Source organism: Fonsecaea monophora (genome assembly GCF_001642475.1).
Source record: "Fonsecaea monophora strain CBS 269.37 chromosome Unknown Scaff103, whole genome shotgun sequence".
Lineage (NCBI taxonomy): Eukaryota > Fungi > Ascomycota > Eurotiomycetes > Chaetothyriales > Herpotrichiellaceae > Fonsecaea > Fonsecaea monophora.
Window position 1 is genome coordinate 80810 of NW_019174034.1, and position 17131 is coordinate 97940.

The following is a 17131-nucleotide window of genomic DNA, read 5'->3' on the forward strand; positions in this document are numbered from 1 at the left end:
CACCAGGAAAGCCTGGAAAGTACTCCGCCAAAAGCGTTTGGGGAAGTGGAGTGAGATCTGAAGGAGCAGCAATGCTCTGTCTCCAATAGGCGAATGTGGGGTTGAAGATCTCAGGGAGTGACTTGGAGGGCCCCATTTGGAGCAAGTATACCCCTGCAGTCCATCAGTGGTAGATATTCAAAAGGCAATGGGAGATGACTTTGTGATGCGGCACAGAGGTCGAACATCATCGTGTACTGAATTCTACCGTGAATCAGCCATGGGTTCGGGAGACGCCAAATTTCCAATCCGATACAACGATCCTGAATATCAACAAAATCACCGCAACCTCTTTTCGCATTCTCTTCTATGCCCCCTCGAGGATGTCCTTCCACCTGGTGTCAATCAGCAGCAGTTTGATTGTGCAGTTGCCGAGTTCGGAGAAGCGGTCGGGAAGGACAATATCTTCAAAGGACAGGCGCTGGAAGAGTATGTAGATCCCTATGAATTGTGGGAGGATGAAGGCAAAAGGAAAATGCCGAGTGCGGCGGTATGGTGAGTGTCGCCATGGGAAAGCGAATGCAGCTCTCACTGAACATTCAGTCCTTGTTCAATCGATGAGCTCCGGGCAGTCTTGAAAGTCGCCAACAAATTTGGTATTCCTGTTTGGACCTTCTCGCGAGGGAAGAATTTGGGGTGAGTGTGTGAACTGGAAGAGTGAGTCCAGAAACTAAGACCCGCAGATATGGAGGACCAGCGCCAAGGCTTAATGGGTCCGTCGCACTCGACTTACATCGCATGAACAAGATTATTGAGGTCAACGACAAGTTCTCTTACGCGGTGGTCGAGCCGGGAGTCACCTTTACAGACCTGTACCTCTACTGTGTCGAGCACAAGCTGGGAGTCTGGCCAAGTGTTCCTTCACTGGGATGGGGAAGCGTGGTCGGGAACGTAAGCGATGCACTCATATTGACTGGCAGAAATACTCATCGTCTTACAGACCGTGGACCGCGGTACCGGTTTCACACCCACAGCAACACACCATCAGCACATCAGTGGAATGGAGGTCATGCTTGCTGACGGCGACCTTGTGCGGACGGGCCAGTTTGCGATATCCAACTCCCCATCAGCACACCTCTCCAAGTTCAGTTTTGGTCCGTCCATCGAAGGCTTGTTTCTGCAGAGCAATCTGGGAATCGTCACTAAGATGGGGATCTGGCTTCATCCGCAACCACAAGCCTACATGTCCTGCACGTTTGACATGCCTAATTTTGAAGACGTCGAAATCATTGTTGATATATTCGGATCATTACGCAGAGATGGCCTGTTACCTAACACAGTATACGTCTCGAATATTGTGGAATGGTTGGGTATGACGGGAAAACGTGCTGAGTTGTGGCCAGAAGAAGGTCCTATTCCAGACTGGCGGCTCCGGGAACTTCAAAAAGAACTAGGGTTCGGATACTGGAACGTCAAATTTGGCCTGTATGGTGCAAAGGCGGTGGTCCAATCCCACTTTGACGAATTGAAGAGGATAATAGGACAAAAGGTGCCTGGCGCAGAGTACCGTCTTCAAGGTCACCTCTTCTCTGGGGAAGACGACAAGCTTCTAGATGCAAATTCGATCCCGGATCCCCATGGTGGCTTCTTCGTCGGAGTTCCCAGCCTGTGGAGCCTACCAATGGTGAGATACAGATTGCCAAAAGAAAAGGCCGGCATAGGCGCCCATGCGGACTATTCTCCCATCATTCCCTCTGATGGCAAAATGGTGCTTGAGTGGGTGAAAACGGCTCGCAATATCTGTGAAGGCCGAGGATTCGACCTCTTCTGCGACTTTTTTATGCATGAACGACACCTCATTTTTGTCAACATGATGGTCTTCGATAAGGCAAACCCCAGCCATCGGAAAACGGTGGATGCAATTTTCCGGGACCTGTACAGAGAAGGTCGACAAAGGGGTTTCAGCAAGTATCGGTCCCACATTAACTACATGGGTATGAAAGCATTGCACCATTCCAAGGACCATGTCTGACCAAGCTTCTAGATCTGGTTGCAGACGCGTACGACTTCAACGATCACGCATACCGGAGATTTGTGGAGAGACTGAAGGTTCGTGAACCAGAAGACCACCTCATCTAGTAGTTGCTCACCAGCTGGTAGGATACAGTAGACCCGAATGGAATCCTGTCACCCGGTAAGCAGGGCATATGGCCAGCGAAATATCGTCATCTCAAAGAAAAGCTATAGAATATGCCCCTTCACCAGGTTGGCGTATTGGACGGGAATTTCATCTATTTGCCTATGGACAACGTTGCCCGGACTCAACTGCTTCTACTCCGGCTCTGACTCGTCGAATTCTCCCGAGTCGACTAATAGCCACGATCATCACAGGCTCCCCGGCGTGGCAAGTGAATCCATGGCTGTATGATTGCTAGACTGCGGTTGTCAACAATCATTTCCGGTGTCTCTGCATTGTAGACGCAGTCCCCAGAATTTTGTACCAGTTCGAATCGGAACCCTGTTGGCTTTCCAAAGACTCTTTTGGCAACGCCGTTATATCCATAAACCGAGGTAGGAACTGGTGCACCTACCAAATGTGCATTTAAATAGCAGGGCAAGACGAGCTCTCTTACTTGGAAATCAATACTTTGAGGACCCTACCACTCACGTCTTCCAAACTTATGATATCTACTTTACCACACTATTCTTCAGTTACTGACTGCTTATACCTTACGTCTGCTGGACCTAGCTTATTTGACAGAGGAACCGTGACTGAAGGAAGCCAACCCCGTTAGGCCAGACAGGAAGCAGCTCTGATAGCTAAGTAGTCGTCTTCGACAACCGGCGAAATCTAGAGAGGGATTCAAAATGTATTCCGCGACGGGACACTACCATTTGAGGGCAGTTCCAGCTCGTAAAGGTCGAGTTCCCGGGGCTATTATTAATTTGCTTGGGGCCCTCATTTGAGGCAAAGGTACTTAAATGCATCTATAAAAGACCCATCACTTCGGGTGACATGGTCCATGGCACCGACATCTCAAACCCTTCGTGTTCAAACATTGCAGGAAACAGGTCGAGGTCGTGCTCGTGAGATATCACAGAACCTGGCTCCGAAGAGAAGATTGGGAGCGATTGACTCAATTGAGACAAGAGACTGTTGTCAGCCTCGTTCCAGGTGGTCCGGCTTTGTGAAGGGAGCGAAGGAAAGTTATATCGGCGCATAAGATAGAGCACCTGCTTGGACAGGGTCCGCGCGCAGGCGAAGGAGACTTGCATCTCTTGCACGCTGCGGACACACGAATCCACGAGTTCGAGACACTCGCCCGCATCGCTCTCCCCTCTGTCCATCCAATTCGCTATCAAAACCAACACTGCGATGATGATGCCGGAGATTGAGTTACCTATCATGGTCCGCGCACTCCCGTGATGAGTTCTGTAGTCTTTGGTGATGGCTGCGACCCGTAGGGCGTGACTGATGCAGGTCGAGCGGGCAGTAACCGTCTCCGGGGAAATATCTGGGATCGCTGCCCCGAAACGAGCTTCTGAGAGCCTTTCCAGCATGCAGGCACTGTGATAATGGAGACTTGGCTCCCAAGTCAGCAGAGTCAGCGACAGATAGTAAAGACGGCCATCTCCATAGCCTCAAGGAAGAGAGCACTTGGCCTCGAACAAGATACGCCATTCGCGGAGGACAACCTACTGTAACACGTGAACAGCGGGTGGCGACTCTGGAGCGTAATGAAGGCTCGGATGTAGCGCTGACAGCCACTTGCGCGCGTCTTGTTGCAGGAGCATGTTCGACGGAAGTTTTCGATTTCTGTGTAGACCAAGTTAGCAAGCGGCGGAACGCGGAGTCGAAGTTGTGGATACATGGAATCGCATATGCGCTCGAGGAGTTCACTCAGGCCAGCCCAAGCACCAGCAATGACATCGTCCCACTTGTGCTCGCCCGGTGATGCTGCAGGACGACTTTGAGTGACATCGTCGAGGCTTATCAGATGAGGTCGCCCAAGGTATGTCGACCACAACCTGTGATTACGAGGGTCAATATATACGACGTCAAAACCGAGGGCCAAGCCAGGCAAACATACTGATCCAAGGTGAAACAGCCCCAGAATGCAGTTCTACGAACTTCCGAGTCCATCTGGGTGCAGCTGTCCTCTCGCACCATGGAGAGCTCGTGGTTGAGGCCGAATTCGAAAGCGAGACGGATGGCGCGACCTAAGTCGAGTCCTCAATACTGAATGTCTGAGCATATTTGCGGTCGTGCGTACCTGAGTCCATCCATCCTCTCACGTCCGAACCCGAGTAAGAAACACAAATTACGCTCAACAGGCCCAGAGCCTGCACAGTGGTCACGCTTGCATCGTTCTGTAGCTCCTCTTCCACCAGAGTGGTGGCTTTCCGGAACAGATAAGGCTCTTCACAACGGTAGCTGTGTGTCTCAACCTCTGCCGGCACCACCAGAGCCCTGATCTCCGGGTAATCTGACACCCTGGCGGCCGAGGCCAATATGGCGTAGAGCAAAGCCTTGCTGTAGTACCGGCAACGACCGGCTTCCATGTCGCTCAAAAAGGCTTGTCGGTTAACCAATTGGATGACTCCATGCTGGTACTTCCAATAATGGTCGAGGAGGTGATTCTGGAGCTTACATGGCAACTCGCGGGCATTATTTTGCGGTACCTCTCCCAGCGTCTCGCTACATGAAAACCAAGAAGATATACTCTCGGCGGTGTGGAGGCTGGAAGAGGGCCCGTAGAAATGCAGCCGACCTGCTCGGTCTGTACTGATCCGTGGCTCAGACCGGCAAAGCCTGCCAATTAGATTGGTAGAAGACCTCCTGGACTGGATGCCTCCTCGAGAAGAGTTGAGGGATTCATGGCGCGTGGAGTCCGACAGCTGGGATGATACATCGGTGGGCTCGCCTGCTGGTTCGCTGCTTGGAGGGACGTCTAAGCCGTGCTTGCGCAGCTCCGCTTCCAGCTGCAGGACGCGGCGTTCCAGCTTCGTGGTGTAATTCCGGGTTGAATTACTACATGTCGGGCTCTTTGCTTAGCGAAAGCGGTCCGTGAAGCCAAAGGAAAGCTCTGATGGTGGGAAGGGGCGCCGGGTCAAGGCACAACATACAATTTCCTTCCATCCTCCTCCGGCACGGAACAGGACAACCCCAGTTTCACGCAACGGGTACAAGGGCTTCGGCTGTCTCTTTGACACTACTCGTAACCCCATTCCAGATATTTAGTCCAGGACAATGGCGACAATGCGAGACTGGTGCCCTACCTTGACCTTCTTCTGCCTGCAGGCGTTGCAGGCCAGGAACATATCTTGATCGGAGGTTGGGCACCTCCTCTTGCGTCGTGCCGTCTTGAAGGTCTCTTTGGTCGAACCATTGAAGATGCCATCGTCGGCGAGGAGCGAGGCGGGCAAATTGAAATTGAAGTCGGACCAGACTCTATCCATGCTTTGGGTAAGCAAGGAATTTGGGGAAGCTGTTCGTGGCAGATTCTCACTCAACAAAGGACGACTCATGAACGATGCGAGCAAAGACGACAGACAGAACAAAGAAGGAGTAAGGTCACAGGCTCGACGATCATATCGCGTACGAATTTCGGGGCTCGGGAAGGGCGGAGAAACTCCCCGCACCCCGCGTTAAGTTGTGCGCACCGATTTCTCGACCTTGGAGTCGCGATTCGTGGAGCCTCGAAGCGAGTCGATGACATTTTCTCAGTCCAAAGTACCGGGGACCCCGGACCGAGCGCCGCTTCGGAGGTGCAATTCTCCATTTGGCCACACAAACAGGGACATTCTATGTCAGTGGTCAGTGACCATGGGCTTATCGACGAATCAGCTGTGGCTCAATTTGGCCGTGACTCTGGTGACCGTCGTCTCGACTTGAGATTCTCCCAGACTTGTTTGCCGATGCCCTTTGGCACCATGGTCGATCGTGCTGACTTTGCCTGGTCATCTAATGAAGTTTTCACTCCCCAGCAAGATCCGACTAAGGAAACAGGATCGCCTCGAACACTCCCCTTGGAAGTGAAGGGATCAAATTTGTGGCGTTCAAGTGGGTTTTTCCACCTTCAAACAAGCTTACAGAAAAAGCCATGTTCGCGGAGGAAGGAGCCTTTTCCGAGAGTCGGGATAGAAACGAGCAAGCATTGATTGCGGAGATGTCTTCCCCGAGAGTGAATATCTGGAGCACGCACATCAATGGATCTGCGAGCCCTGGACCGACGTGAAACTCTGGATAACTGAGGGAATCAGTGGGGCAAGCTATTCCAGACAAGGTAAATACTCACAGGCAATGGCTGGCTGACGACACACCTCTTCACCCGGACATCGATGACCCAGTATAACTTGACCTTAGATAACGCCTGAGAACGCCCGTTCACTGCAAGCTTGCAGAGATATCTACACGGGGAATAATCGCCGAACAGTCTCTGGGAGAAGGGGATGAATTACCGACACGGCGGCTGAGTTGCTGTCTCTTTTGACGCTCTATTAGGAGAGCATGCAGAGAAATGGAGAAACGCCAACAGAGCACACGAATTGTAACGTCTCGATAATTGCGTTCCCTTTATAGTTCGTGAGGACTTGCTTTTGACCCCGTAGTTCACTTGGTCAGTCTTACCAGCACAACATGAGTAATGTCGCTCAGCGAATGGTTTCAAGTGGATATGCTCTTGATTTGATGTCATAGCAGAGGCTTGAAGACAGGCGGTCAGAGCGTTTACTGGAAATTGGTTATATTCCTGCCCAAAGGGTAAATTGAGTGCTTTAATTCTACGGAGGCTTCTTCCTTCCATTAATTTATGCAGAAAGTATGTAGCGAGGAAAAACAGATATGTCGGGAAGAACAGGAGCGCAGTAGATGTGCCTGAGCGAATATTGCCGAATAAATCTGCCGCGCAGAGAGGGTTTAATATAAGTCAAAATGGTAATTATCCAGCTATGTAACAGAAATATCCATAGAGTATTTGGGTAATCTAATTTTGTAGCATCGGCTCTCAAGAGGATATTACTATGTCGGGGGGGAGCTGGAAGCGTGACGGAGGAACCGAAGACCATACCAATAGTAACAAGACGACCAGGATTGCCAGCTGCAATGGGATACTTTAATCACGTTCTGCAGTGCCCCTTTTTCCTTTGGTTAATCAGCTTCGCCGGTGTTCAATCGAACAGGAATTCCTGACGACGTTGGTTTCTCAAGATGTTCAGCGACGTTCTCGGGTTTTGCGGCTGGTTGGAGGTCGTCAACAACCTCATCCACAATCTGGCCAGACTCCGTGAGATGCAGAGCACCTTGATGGATCTTCTCCTTCTCCTCTTCGCTGATACCGTACCAATGTGCAACGATATGCTTGTCCCCGAAAAGCGACCCGACTTCCTCGAGCGTCCGACCTTTGGTCTCAGGGAAGAGGAAATAAATAACGAAGATGTAGACGAAAGTGGGGCAAATGAGGACGAGGTAGACTGCTCGGTGGTTAGCCTGTTGTTTTGCGGAGCGAGGGGGACGTAAAGGGGGGTTTGGTGTGGCAAACATTTCCAAGTGATTGCGTTCAAGGCCACGGGAGCGGCGACCAGCGTGATCTCACTGGCCAAGAAGAAAGTCGCCAACCCCAGTGCAGTACCCTGAGACCGGAGGTGGTTTGGCCAAATTTCAGACACGTAGACGAATTGCGTAGCATCCTGTCATCTCCTGTCAGCACATTGTTCACAACTACGTTCGTGAGGGCGAGGGCGGCATCAAGGTCAGTCTTACCACGCAACAGGCCCAAAAGGTGATGAACAGCCACACAAAGAATACACACGCGTGCAGGCCGGCCTTGTTGTTTGTGCCAAGGTAAGTTGCCGTGAGTGCCGCCTCGAATATCAGACTGGTGAGACAGCCCATAGTACCAATCAGCAATAGTCGCCGGCGCCCAAAGCGATCGACAATGAATACGGTGACAGTATTGCCGACGATGGCATACGTGGTCCAGCACGCGTTGAGGAGCAGCGGTATCTTGCCACTCAGTCCGAGCGAGCCGTAGATCAGCACGCCGTAGTTGGCCAAGACGTAGACACCCTGCATTTGATCGAAGAACATGAGCAACACGGAGACCAGGGCACGATATCGATTGGCCTTGGTACGTAGAATTTCGAAGCTTCGGTTCAAAGAGAGTTGTTTGTCGGCCTTGTGCTGCTTCTCCATCAGGTAGAACTCCTCCTTGGCTTTGATGTGGTCAGGGTCGCCCGCCTGGGCGTGGATACGTTTCAGAACGTTGAACGATGCCTCGTCTTGGTCGTGACTCAACAGCCAACGGGGGGATTCGGGGATGAATTTGATGCCGGCAAGGACAATCAAAGCGGGAACGCATTGAAACGCCAAGGGGAAACGCCTATCCTATACCATTAGCCAAACAGGCAAACCCAGGTGAAAAGAATGCGGTTATTGGCCAGAAAAGAAAAAAGAAATCATGAGCCTTACCAGGCGGCAGAAGCATGGCGCGAGGTGCCCGGTATGTAGGAACAGCCGTATCCAATCCATCCGGCAAAGGTATAACCGCAAGCCCACATGACGCCCGTGATGGACATCATGGCACCGCGAGTCTCGGCCGTGGCGATTTCCCCTTGGTACATGGGCGTGACGATGGCCATGATGCCCGAGCCAACTCCGGCCACAACGCGGCCGATGGCAAACATGGAGATGGCAACGGAGCCCGCATTCAAGGCGCCACCAAGGATGATGAAAACACACCCGATCATCATGGTAGGCTTGCGGCCATACTTGTCGGCGGTCCAGGCACTGAGGATGCATCCCAAGAAAGCACCGCCACTGTTCGCACCGTTCAGTCCGCCGAGGACGTTGGTGGTATGTGCATAGCCAGGCTCGCCCTGGGGCGGCAAATTGAAGTATGCGTAGACTGTATTTGTTCAAACTTCGATCATATGGAATATCCGCCGTGTCACTTACAGTTCGGTTGGCCAGAGGTTGAACCAATGATGGAAAGTCCATACGCGGTCGACAGCGTACCAAGCGCCACAAAAACCACGAGCAGAATATTGAAGAGGTTAAACTTCATCTTGAAGTCGAAGTCCGGTGTTTGGTGATTTCAAAGCAATCAAAGCAGTGTGTTATGACATGGCTTCATAGAAAGTGAACCAGGATGCAGGCCGTATGTTCATGGTCGGGGGATTTGGGTGCTTGTATTTGTCTTTTCTCCCGGCCTCCCCCCCTCCCTCCTGGCCACCGATACCCCAGATATTGTCGAAAGAGCGGGAGACTATGCTCGCCTGCCGGGATTCTGGAACATGGAATTTAATCCCCGAAATACCTCTGACAGGCTCATATCGATTCACCTTGCTTTCCGTGTCGAAAGGGGGCACGCCGCCCCCGGAGTTGCTGTTCTCCAGGTCCCATTCGGGAAGATCCTAAGGGGCTAGCCTGCGTCCTCATCGGGCGGGCTATGGACGTTGCCAGAGTCATCAACACGACGCAACTCAGCTCAGTCAAAGCCCGAATTCTGGAGAACAGAGTCCGCATCGTCGTCGATCAAAGTATCTGGTTCGAAGTCAAAGCAAATCTCTCGTAGTACGAGGTAGATTTACTCCTTATGATGACAATGGGGCGGTGACGTCATGTCACAAGGTCGGTAAGGTTCGACAAATCGAAGAGCTGAGACTCGGAAGTAGCCCCTGCTCGGCGTAACCGGCTTCGCTCTTTACCCCAGGTTTCAAATGCTGCAGCCGAGCTCGACTACCCCGCTTCGCTATAGCTGGTGCCACTCTCCACGACATGTGTCTCCTTCGAGAGTTGGTCAATTGGCCGGAGTTGCAAAGCACCGACGACTAACGGAGATTGAGCGCCGAAATGAATGGCGCTAGGAGCATAGATAGGTAGGCGTCTATATTAACGGCGGCACTTATAGCAAGAGAGTCTGGTATCCTCAAGCTTCAACCGAACAACACTGATCCTAATTTACAAGAGTACAGCCTTTGGTGGATTATCTCCAGCGCTGAAAGGTGCAACCATGCTCGCACACAGCTTTCCCATGTCCTTCGTGGATGCTGTCCCAATCATTGGGGTGACAGCGGCAATTATCTTGTGCTATCGGCTCATCTACAACCTCTTCTTCCACCCGTTGGCCAAGTACCATGGCCCTTGGTATGCAGGTGCATCTTCTCTTCCGATCGCCATCATATCCGTCCTGAAAGTCGAGCCACAATGGCTTATGGGCGTAGTGAAGATATACGGCAGTACGTCTGACCATTTTCACTGGCACGAGATGTATGCTGACCGACTACATCAATTTAGCCAAGGAGCCGATCCGCATCTCTCCGTCAGTGTTATTGTTTCCACAACCTTCTGCTCTCAAAGATATCTACTGGGATCCCAAATGTAACCGCAAGATGTCCCTGTACGGAACGGGTGCAATGGGACCCCCTCATCTGTTTACCACCCTTGATGGCGAAGAACACAAGAATTTGAGAAAGGCTCTCGGTGGGCAGCAAGTATGTTTCATCTAACTCCACATCTTCGACACTGGATGACTGACTGAATGCCTCATTGACTAGTGGACGATCGGGTTCCTCAAAAATAAATGGGAACCTCGCCTCGACGATCTGGTCTCTCTATTCATCAGCAAGATGTCGGAAAAGGCTCAAACTAAAGAGAAAGTCTTAATGTCTGAAAGAGTGGCGTAAGTCACGTACGTGGATGTCATTTGAAGAGAGATGGCTGAATTTCAACAAGTGAATTTGCAGCCGATGTCATGACTATGCTTTCTTTCAGCGAGCCCTGGGGGTTTGTCAAGAACAGTCGTGACGAGCGAGGCATCCTCAGCAGCTGGCGTCGAGGACTTCCTCTGTTTGGGTTCGCCGGACGCTCGACTACCTTTCGAAAGATCCTGTCCATTCCTGGTGTAGGTGAACGCTTCCTTCCCAAGGAGACTGACGAAAATGGGTTCGGCTACTTGATGAACTGGGCCGACAAGCAAGTCAGTCATCGTGAGAAGGAGGTAGAAGATGGATTGGTGATGAAGCAACCAGATTACCTTCAATAGTGAGTCCAGGCGATATCGAGAATGCCGTGGCCCGATTGCTGATCATCACATAATAGCTGTCTCGATGCCCGCCGGGATGGAAAGCCCCTCACCGCCGTAGAGAAACGCGCTCATGTCACACTACTCATTCAAGCCGGGGCTGATACCACGGGGACCGCTCTCGGAGCCACTCTACGATTTATGACTCTGAATCCCGAGACGAAGCAACGTGCTTGGGAGGAAATTCTTGTCGCAGAGAAGGAAGGCAAGCTCTCTACTCCGATCCAATATGAAGAGACGCGGGAGTATCTTCCCTACTTCTGCGCCTGCATCAAAGAAGCTATCAGACTGTGTCCTCCTGCCGACAATCTCTTCGGCCGTGTGGTAGGAGAAGGCGGCAAGGTGATCGAAGGTCAATTCCTTCCTCCTGGCACGGAGATTACTAGCAACGCATACGTCGTTCAGAGAGATCCCGACCTCTATCCTGATCCAGAGGCTTTCCGTCCTGAGAGATGGCTGGAAAGCAAGGAAAAGGCAGCAGAACTCGAGCTTCACCAATTCGTGTTCGGCATTGGCCCTCGCATTTGTCTAGGAAAGGACGTGGCCATTATTGAGCTACATAAGCTCCTCCCCGAGGTATGTTACATCTGTGTTTTTCTTCTCTGCAACATGAGGACAAAACGAAACCCTATCATGGAAGATAATTGTACCCCATTTGACCCCAGTCTCTTTAGATCATTCGGCGGTTCGACCTGGAGCTTGTGACAGCCGGAAAATATGTCGTAGCTGGAGGTGTTGCGTACTTCGAAAACTTCAACGTGAAACTCATCTCAAGGGAGGATGCTTTGCAATAAATTCTATAGTTCAGAGATACACTGAAATTGTATGTGGTATTGCCCTCCCCTGACACGATTTGGCCGATATTGGTGACTTCTTTCTGAACTACCTCGCTCAAGGTACTCCATGAGAGTCCTCTGAAGAGAAGGGGCGAACAGGAATTGACAACAAGTAGACAAGATGTCATTTGGAGCCATCTCCCATTTCTGATCTTGATTATGCTTCCTCCTGCCTGTTTGGGACATTGTATGGTCAGGAACTGATTGCAATGCTGAGCCATTCCCTGACCAATTTTGGAGAAACATACCCTACCCTATCAGTAATGCCATAGACAATTCACGGTAAATCGTTTAAAGCGTCTAGTTAGGTAGCGGACTGGAGACCTACCTCAACCGTAAATCGTTTAATATTCCTACCGATCTCGCCGGGTAACTACTCAAGAGCTCGCTAGGCTTAGTGACACGAGGCGGTTACCGCCACTAGTGCGAGGGTTCATGACGTTACTTTGAAAGCCGTGGTGTCATTCAACCTGGGGAAGGAAACCCGCAAGAACAAAATCTGGCAACTAGAAGACAAGTTTGCGCCCGTTCAAAGGGAAACGGTTACTGTATATAATGAGACCAAGAGATCAAGAGACCAAGACAAACACGACATGAAAGTGCATATGATATGATTGACCTTTGTTTTTGATTGATTTCAACCGCAGCAACGATTGAAGACAACAATCTCTTTCTCGGCCATAGAAAAGCCGGAGGGTGGTCTAGATGGTGTCGCGCATTCATCAGGCTGACGCCCCAGACTTTATCATTTCAGTTGTTTGGATGACTTGTTTTTCTGCTGCTTCGTGGCTAATGCTGGAAAGCTGCACCTGGACCTTTTCCCCAAAGACCGAATTGACCTCTTCTAATGTTAGGCCTTTGGTCTATTGCATCGTCAGTCATGCCGTTCAACAAAGCTCACAAGGGGAAGAAGGCACTTACCTCAGGAAAGTAAAAGAAGACGATGGGGAAGAAAACGAGGTTACATCCGATGAAAACGAAATTAAACTTCCAGCTGATTGCTTCCAAGGCCATTGGCGCGGTCTGAGTGAATATAATGGTGATTGCGTTGGAGCTGAAGAGTCCCATGGCAAACCCGGTCGCCCTATTCTTGGTGGCTAAGACTTCTGCGGCATATGCATAAGGTGTTCCGGAGATGGACCCAAAGAAGAAGATGAAGATCATGACCATTGCCACCCCTCCCTTACCATAGCCTGTGGAAGGTTAGCAATGTCGAGCATCAAAAGACAGAGGGAGAAGGTACTTGAACGACCAGTGGATTCATATTTGGCAGAACAGGCTGCAAATATCCCGAGACATATTGACAGGACAATGAAGCTGCCCAGAAAGAGTCTTCTTCGACCAGCTCGATCGACCAAGAACAAGCCCAGAAGACAGCCTACGGTCAAGATGATTTGGAAAACACCGGCCATCAGCAACGTTTGTCCAACGGAAAAGCCCAAGTTTGAGTAAAGCACCGACTGGGGGAAAAATCAGCATCATGTAAGTAACCTTGTTGATAATCGGTCGAGCTTACCTGATATACTTGGATAGTCTGCGCGCCGTTTGTTTGCAGGCAGGTAAGTGCCGCAACCGCGACCAAAGTTCGCTTCAATTCTTTCTTGTTGGTGAGCATATGAACCCAAGAGCTTGTGGCTTTCTCTCTGGCCTCTTCAGCCAGCTGCGCGGATATTTGCAGGTACTCCTTTTCCCAGAAGAGCGGGTCTTCGTGGTCATCATGTAATCTTTTCAGAACCGCCTGGGCTTCTGCATGACGGTCTCGTGAGATGACTTGATTGTGGGTAATAATGCTCTGGTCAGCTTCAACGACCCCATTTTTGTTGCTCGACAATATGCAAGCTACAAACACATGGACACACTTACGCCATCGGGGGGAGAAAGGAATGAAAAAGCATCCTATGATGAGAGCTATGGCCGGAAGCATCTGAAGAGCTATAGGGAATCGCCTATGCCTCACTATTAATGAACCATATTTCCAACGAGGAAGTCTGGGGATCGTGATCCATACCAAGAGAAGGTGGCATTGGATGAGAAGTGACATGCGTATCCGACCCACGACGCCAGGGCTCCTGCTGCGGAAAGGACGAGAAGCTGGAACGCGACCATGGCACCTCGTTCCTTGGGCGGTGCAATTTCAGACTGGTACACGTTGACAGTGGTCAACATGATGCCAGACGACGCTCCTGCGATAACCCGGCCGACAAAGAAGACGGCAATGTCTTGAGCGGCGGTCTGCATGATGGCGCCGACGAGACCTATCACGCCGCCGACCTGTATGGATCTTTTCCTACCCAGCCTCTGGGCGATCATGGTGATGAGGACCAGGCCAAGAACGACGCCGCCAAAGTAACTCGATCCGATCGCCCTGATGAGTCGAGACAAAGTCAGCCCAAGCAGCAGAAGAGATGGGAGGAGGGGACAAGGTCAGTGGAACGACATACCCCATTACTGTCGCATTGGGCTTGAAGTAATCTATGAAGCCGGTCTGAGCAAATCTGGGGATCTAGTAAGCCCTTGATCGACATCTTGGGAGGCTTGGTCTAAGATTTACGTCGAAGCGATGATGGCTGCATCATAGCCGTAGAGCATGCTACCGGATCCAGCCACCATGGCACAGCCCCAGTTGTATAGGCGACCCATCCTTGCGTCTAATCTGTTGGGAATGGAAATGATCAACGATGCAGACAGAAACGAGGCTTGGTTGTTTTATTTCCCAAATGATCGACAATTTGAGAAGAAGACGAGGAAGAAGGAAAGCCGCGACATGAACATAGATTTGTCTGAAAACAGAAAAAGAAAGAAAAAGGAAAGAAGAAAACTTGATATTCAGATCCTCCGGCAAAGGATAGCAAAAATGCGATTGTGTATAGGATGGTTCTAGCGGGCTAATCTCAATAGATACCGGACCAATTGACATGCCTCACTGAAGTCAGTCCGTTAACTACTAAGTATTTATTATGAGTAACTCGGTCACCTAGGTAGGTAATAATATCAAAGACTAGGATGTACGCGAATTCGAAAGAATACGTTGTCATCTAGACAGATAATGGGAAAACAAAAAGGGGCAAATCCATTTTGTGATATGTAAAGGTGCTTATGTCGAGCTGGTATAGTTTTCTTGATCCATTCTATATGTACGAGGGATGTATGGCCTTCGTTTCGTCGATCTATCTACCACCACGTTATTCCCCGAAATTTCTTTTCTCCTAACTGCCCAATTCATTACGTGAGAGACAAGTTCTCTGTCAAACATCCGAACATCACAGCCGCCCAAAAAAATCCCGCCCGTGTTCTTCAGGGGAGGGGCTTTACATCATGCAAAAAAGACAGGGGATAGACAGACATCAACTGTTCTGCACCAGGTGTAGGTGCCAATTGGGGATGGGCGAGAGGAAGAAGTTGGAGAATGAAGAGATAAATCGCGGTTGATGATGAGCCAAGCAAATCGCGTGGTCAAGATTGGGTGGGGTGTAATGTACGCGCTCGAGATAATAGTCGCTGGAGTACTCGGTACATAGCCTTGCTTCTATGTTTAAAAGAATGAATCGCCTTGGATTGACTGGGCCGTATGTTGAGCGTGGATAACGGTACGACCTTGGGGGGTCATCACCATTGAGTGTTTGCCTCTCAAGCTGGAGTTATACAGTCAGGACCTTCTCTTCTAGGTACTTACTTCTACATCTCCATATCCATGTTAATATTAGACCTCGTTTTCGAGAGTCTGCCACCGAGGGAAAAAAAGATCCTCCGTCCATTTGCGGACAAACTTGGTCCCTGCAGAGATCGGATCCACTTCGCTTTTGAACCTCGGCACGTGCCCCAGCTACCAGCCACCCACAGCCAGATTCATGCAGACTTACCGAGTACTTGACCAGGATGGGAGAGCAGCAAAACCATTCAATTCAATTCAAATAGTGTTTCACTTCAAAGCCGAGTTTACAATACTCTTGTCACCGACGACCATGATGCTCAAGTATGGAATTGTGATAAAAGCGTGTTTTGTGGCTACCTTACTGGGAGTGGCTCTATTTTAGATAGTTCAAGACTCTCGACAGTGCTTCAACAGCGCTTGGCAATGTTACAGTAGAGGAGATCGGAGCCGGCTCTGGTGCGATGCTGCTCGTCTCGTTTCCCTCATCAGACGTTAAGTTCTCTTTCCCGTCATGCCTTTGCCGACTCTTCTTATCATTGTAATCTACCCATTGTCAGCGAGAAGAACCAATCAAGTTCTGCGACAACCAACCATCGCGGGCCTCGATCGCAGCCATCAAAGAGGAAACCAGGAGCACCAGAGGGATGATCTCGCCAAATCCCATCTCGTTCATGTTTCCAGTGCATCCCTCTGACTCGGCCCTTGCTGAAAAGACGTTGATGATGTCGTAGATTTGCACAAAGGCGAGCCATACTATCCTGAAAGCAAACGATCCACAGAATTCGTGGAACGCAAGTGACTCCTTTAGTAAAATATCTAGAATAATCGCTATGACGTGGTTCCGGGTTGTTGGGATGTTTGCATGCATCCACTCGCCTTGTGCCCGATGGTCCTCCCGCCATGAAGGAACCCGGCCGATCCTAAGGAGTCGGTCCGGATCTTGACGCAGGTGCAGACACGACTACGACGGTACTTCGGAGCTATTGCGGACGCACGACTATTCAACTGTATGTCTCTTTCCCGGTCTCGCTGTCTTGGACTGACCACTTTCCCCAGAACTGCTCTACATTTTGTTGTGGGAGGCATGCCCCTTCCAGAGGCGTCGGTCATGGCCCTTCGGAACCATGTAAATCCATGCAACACCTATTGGGAGGGCTCCATAACCGAATTCTGCTGGGAGATCCCCAAATTGTGGCGAATTCAGATACTGTGCCTGCTCTCGTCGAGCACGAAAACATCTGCATTGAGTTTGGCTGGTCGCCGGTTTCGTGCAGTGCGGATCAGAGTCGTATTGGCTCAACTGCCTCAGTGGCGTCTGTATTGTGTTGGGCTATCTCTAGCTAACAAAGAAGAGAGAGAAGAGAGAGGTGCACTTGGTGCTGTAGAAGGTTGGCAGCCCGTCCCAACAGGGAAGGCAGCGTTACGTTGGTCAAGTGACTAGCACACTGCACCACTCTCTATACACGAAACAATACAAACTGGGAACTCAAGGGACAAATTGTGGTAGCCCTCACGGACTTTTGGCTAGGCTCACGCTACTCAGAACCGCACACCCACAGCTCAGAATGGCACTTAGGTCA

General features: G+C 50.6%; 5 protein-coding genes across 5 annotated transcripts; 2 read left to right on the plus strand and 3 right to left on the minus strand.

Annotated features, from left to right (window-relative positions):
- Positions 1-259: 259 nt before the first annotated feature.
- Positions 260-2226, plus strand: AYO21_09842 (hypothetical protein; the record flags this gene model as incomplete). The annotated part of the gene is made up of 6 exons (XM_022659771.1): positions 260-534; positions 583-675; positions 723-930; positions 980-1973; positions 2024-2088; positions 2140-2226. 6 exons carry the CDS (start codon positions 260-262, stop codon positions 2224-2226), a joined length of 1722 nt encoding a protein of 573 aa, XP_022507934.1.
- A 741-nt stretch (positions 2227-2967) lies between these two features.
- On the minus strand, positions 2968-5439 carry AYO21_09843 (hypothetical protein; the record flags this gene model as incomplete). Its single annotated transcript, XM_022659772.1, has 5 exons — positions 2968-3620; positions 3680-4008; positions 4071-4200; positions 4254-4962; positions 5260-5439. The coding sequence occupies 5 exons, from the start codon at positions 5437-5439 to the stop codon at positions 2968-2970; spliced, it is 2001 nt and encodes a 666-aa protein (XP_022507935.1).
- Positions 5440-7129: 1690 nt separating this feature from the next.
- AYO21_09844 (hypothetical protein) lies at positions 7130-9044 on the minus strand (the record flags this gene model as incomplete). Its single annotated transcript, XM_022659773.1, has 5 exons — positions 7130-7452; positions 7521-7668; positions 7742-8360; positions 8450-8885; positions 8936-9044. 5 exons carry the CDS (start codon positions 9042-9044, stop codon positions 7130-7132), a joined length of 1635 nt encoding a protein of 544 aa, XP_022507936.1.
- A 948-nt stretch (positions 9045-9992) lies between these two features.
- On the plus strand, positions 9993-11857 carry AYO21_09845 (hypothetical protein; the record flags this gene model as incomplete). The annotated part of the gene is made up of 6 exons (XM_022659774.1): positions 9993-10218; positions 10277-10473; positions 10537-10661; positions 10715-11023; positions 11081-11639; positions 11738-11857. The coding sequence occupies 6 exons, from the start codon at positions 9993-9995 to the stop codon at positions 11855-11857; spliced, it is 1536 nt and encodes a 511-aa protein (XP_022507937.1).
- A 764-nt stretch (positions 11858-12621) lies between these two features.
- AYO21_09846 (hypothetical protein) lies at positions 12622-14539 on the minus strand (the record flags this gene model as incomplete). The annotated part of the gene is made up of 8 exons (XM_022659775.1): positions 12622-12762; positions 12821-13092; positions 13143-13359; positions 13416-13645; positions 13763-13845; positions 13908-14264; positions 14341-14394; positions 14451-14539. The coding sequence occupies 8 exons, from the start codon at positions 14537-14539 to the stop codon at positions 12622-12624; spliced, it is 1443 nt and encodes a 480-aa protein (XP_022507938.1).
- Between the last annotated feature and the right edge of the window lie 2592 nt (positions 14540-17131).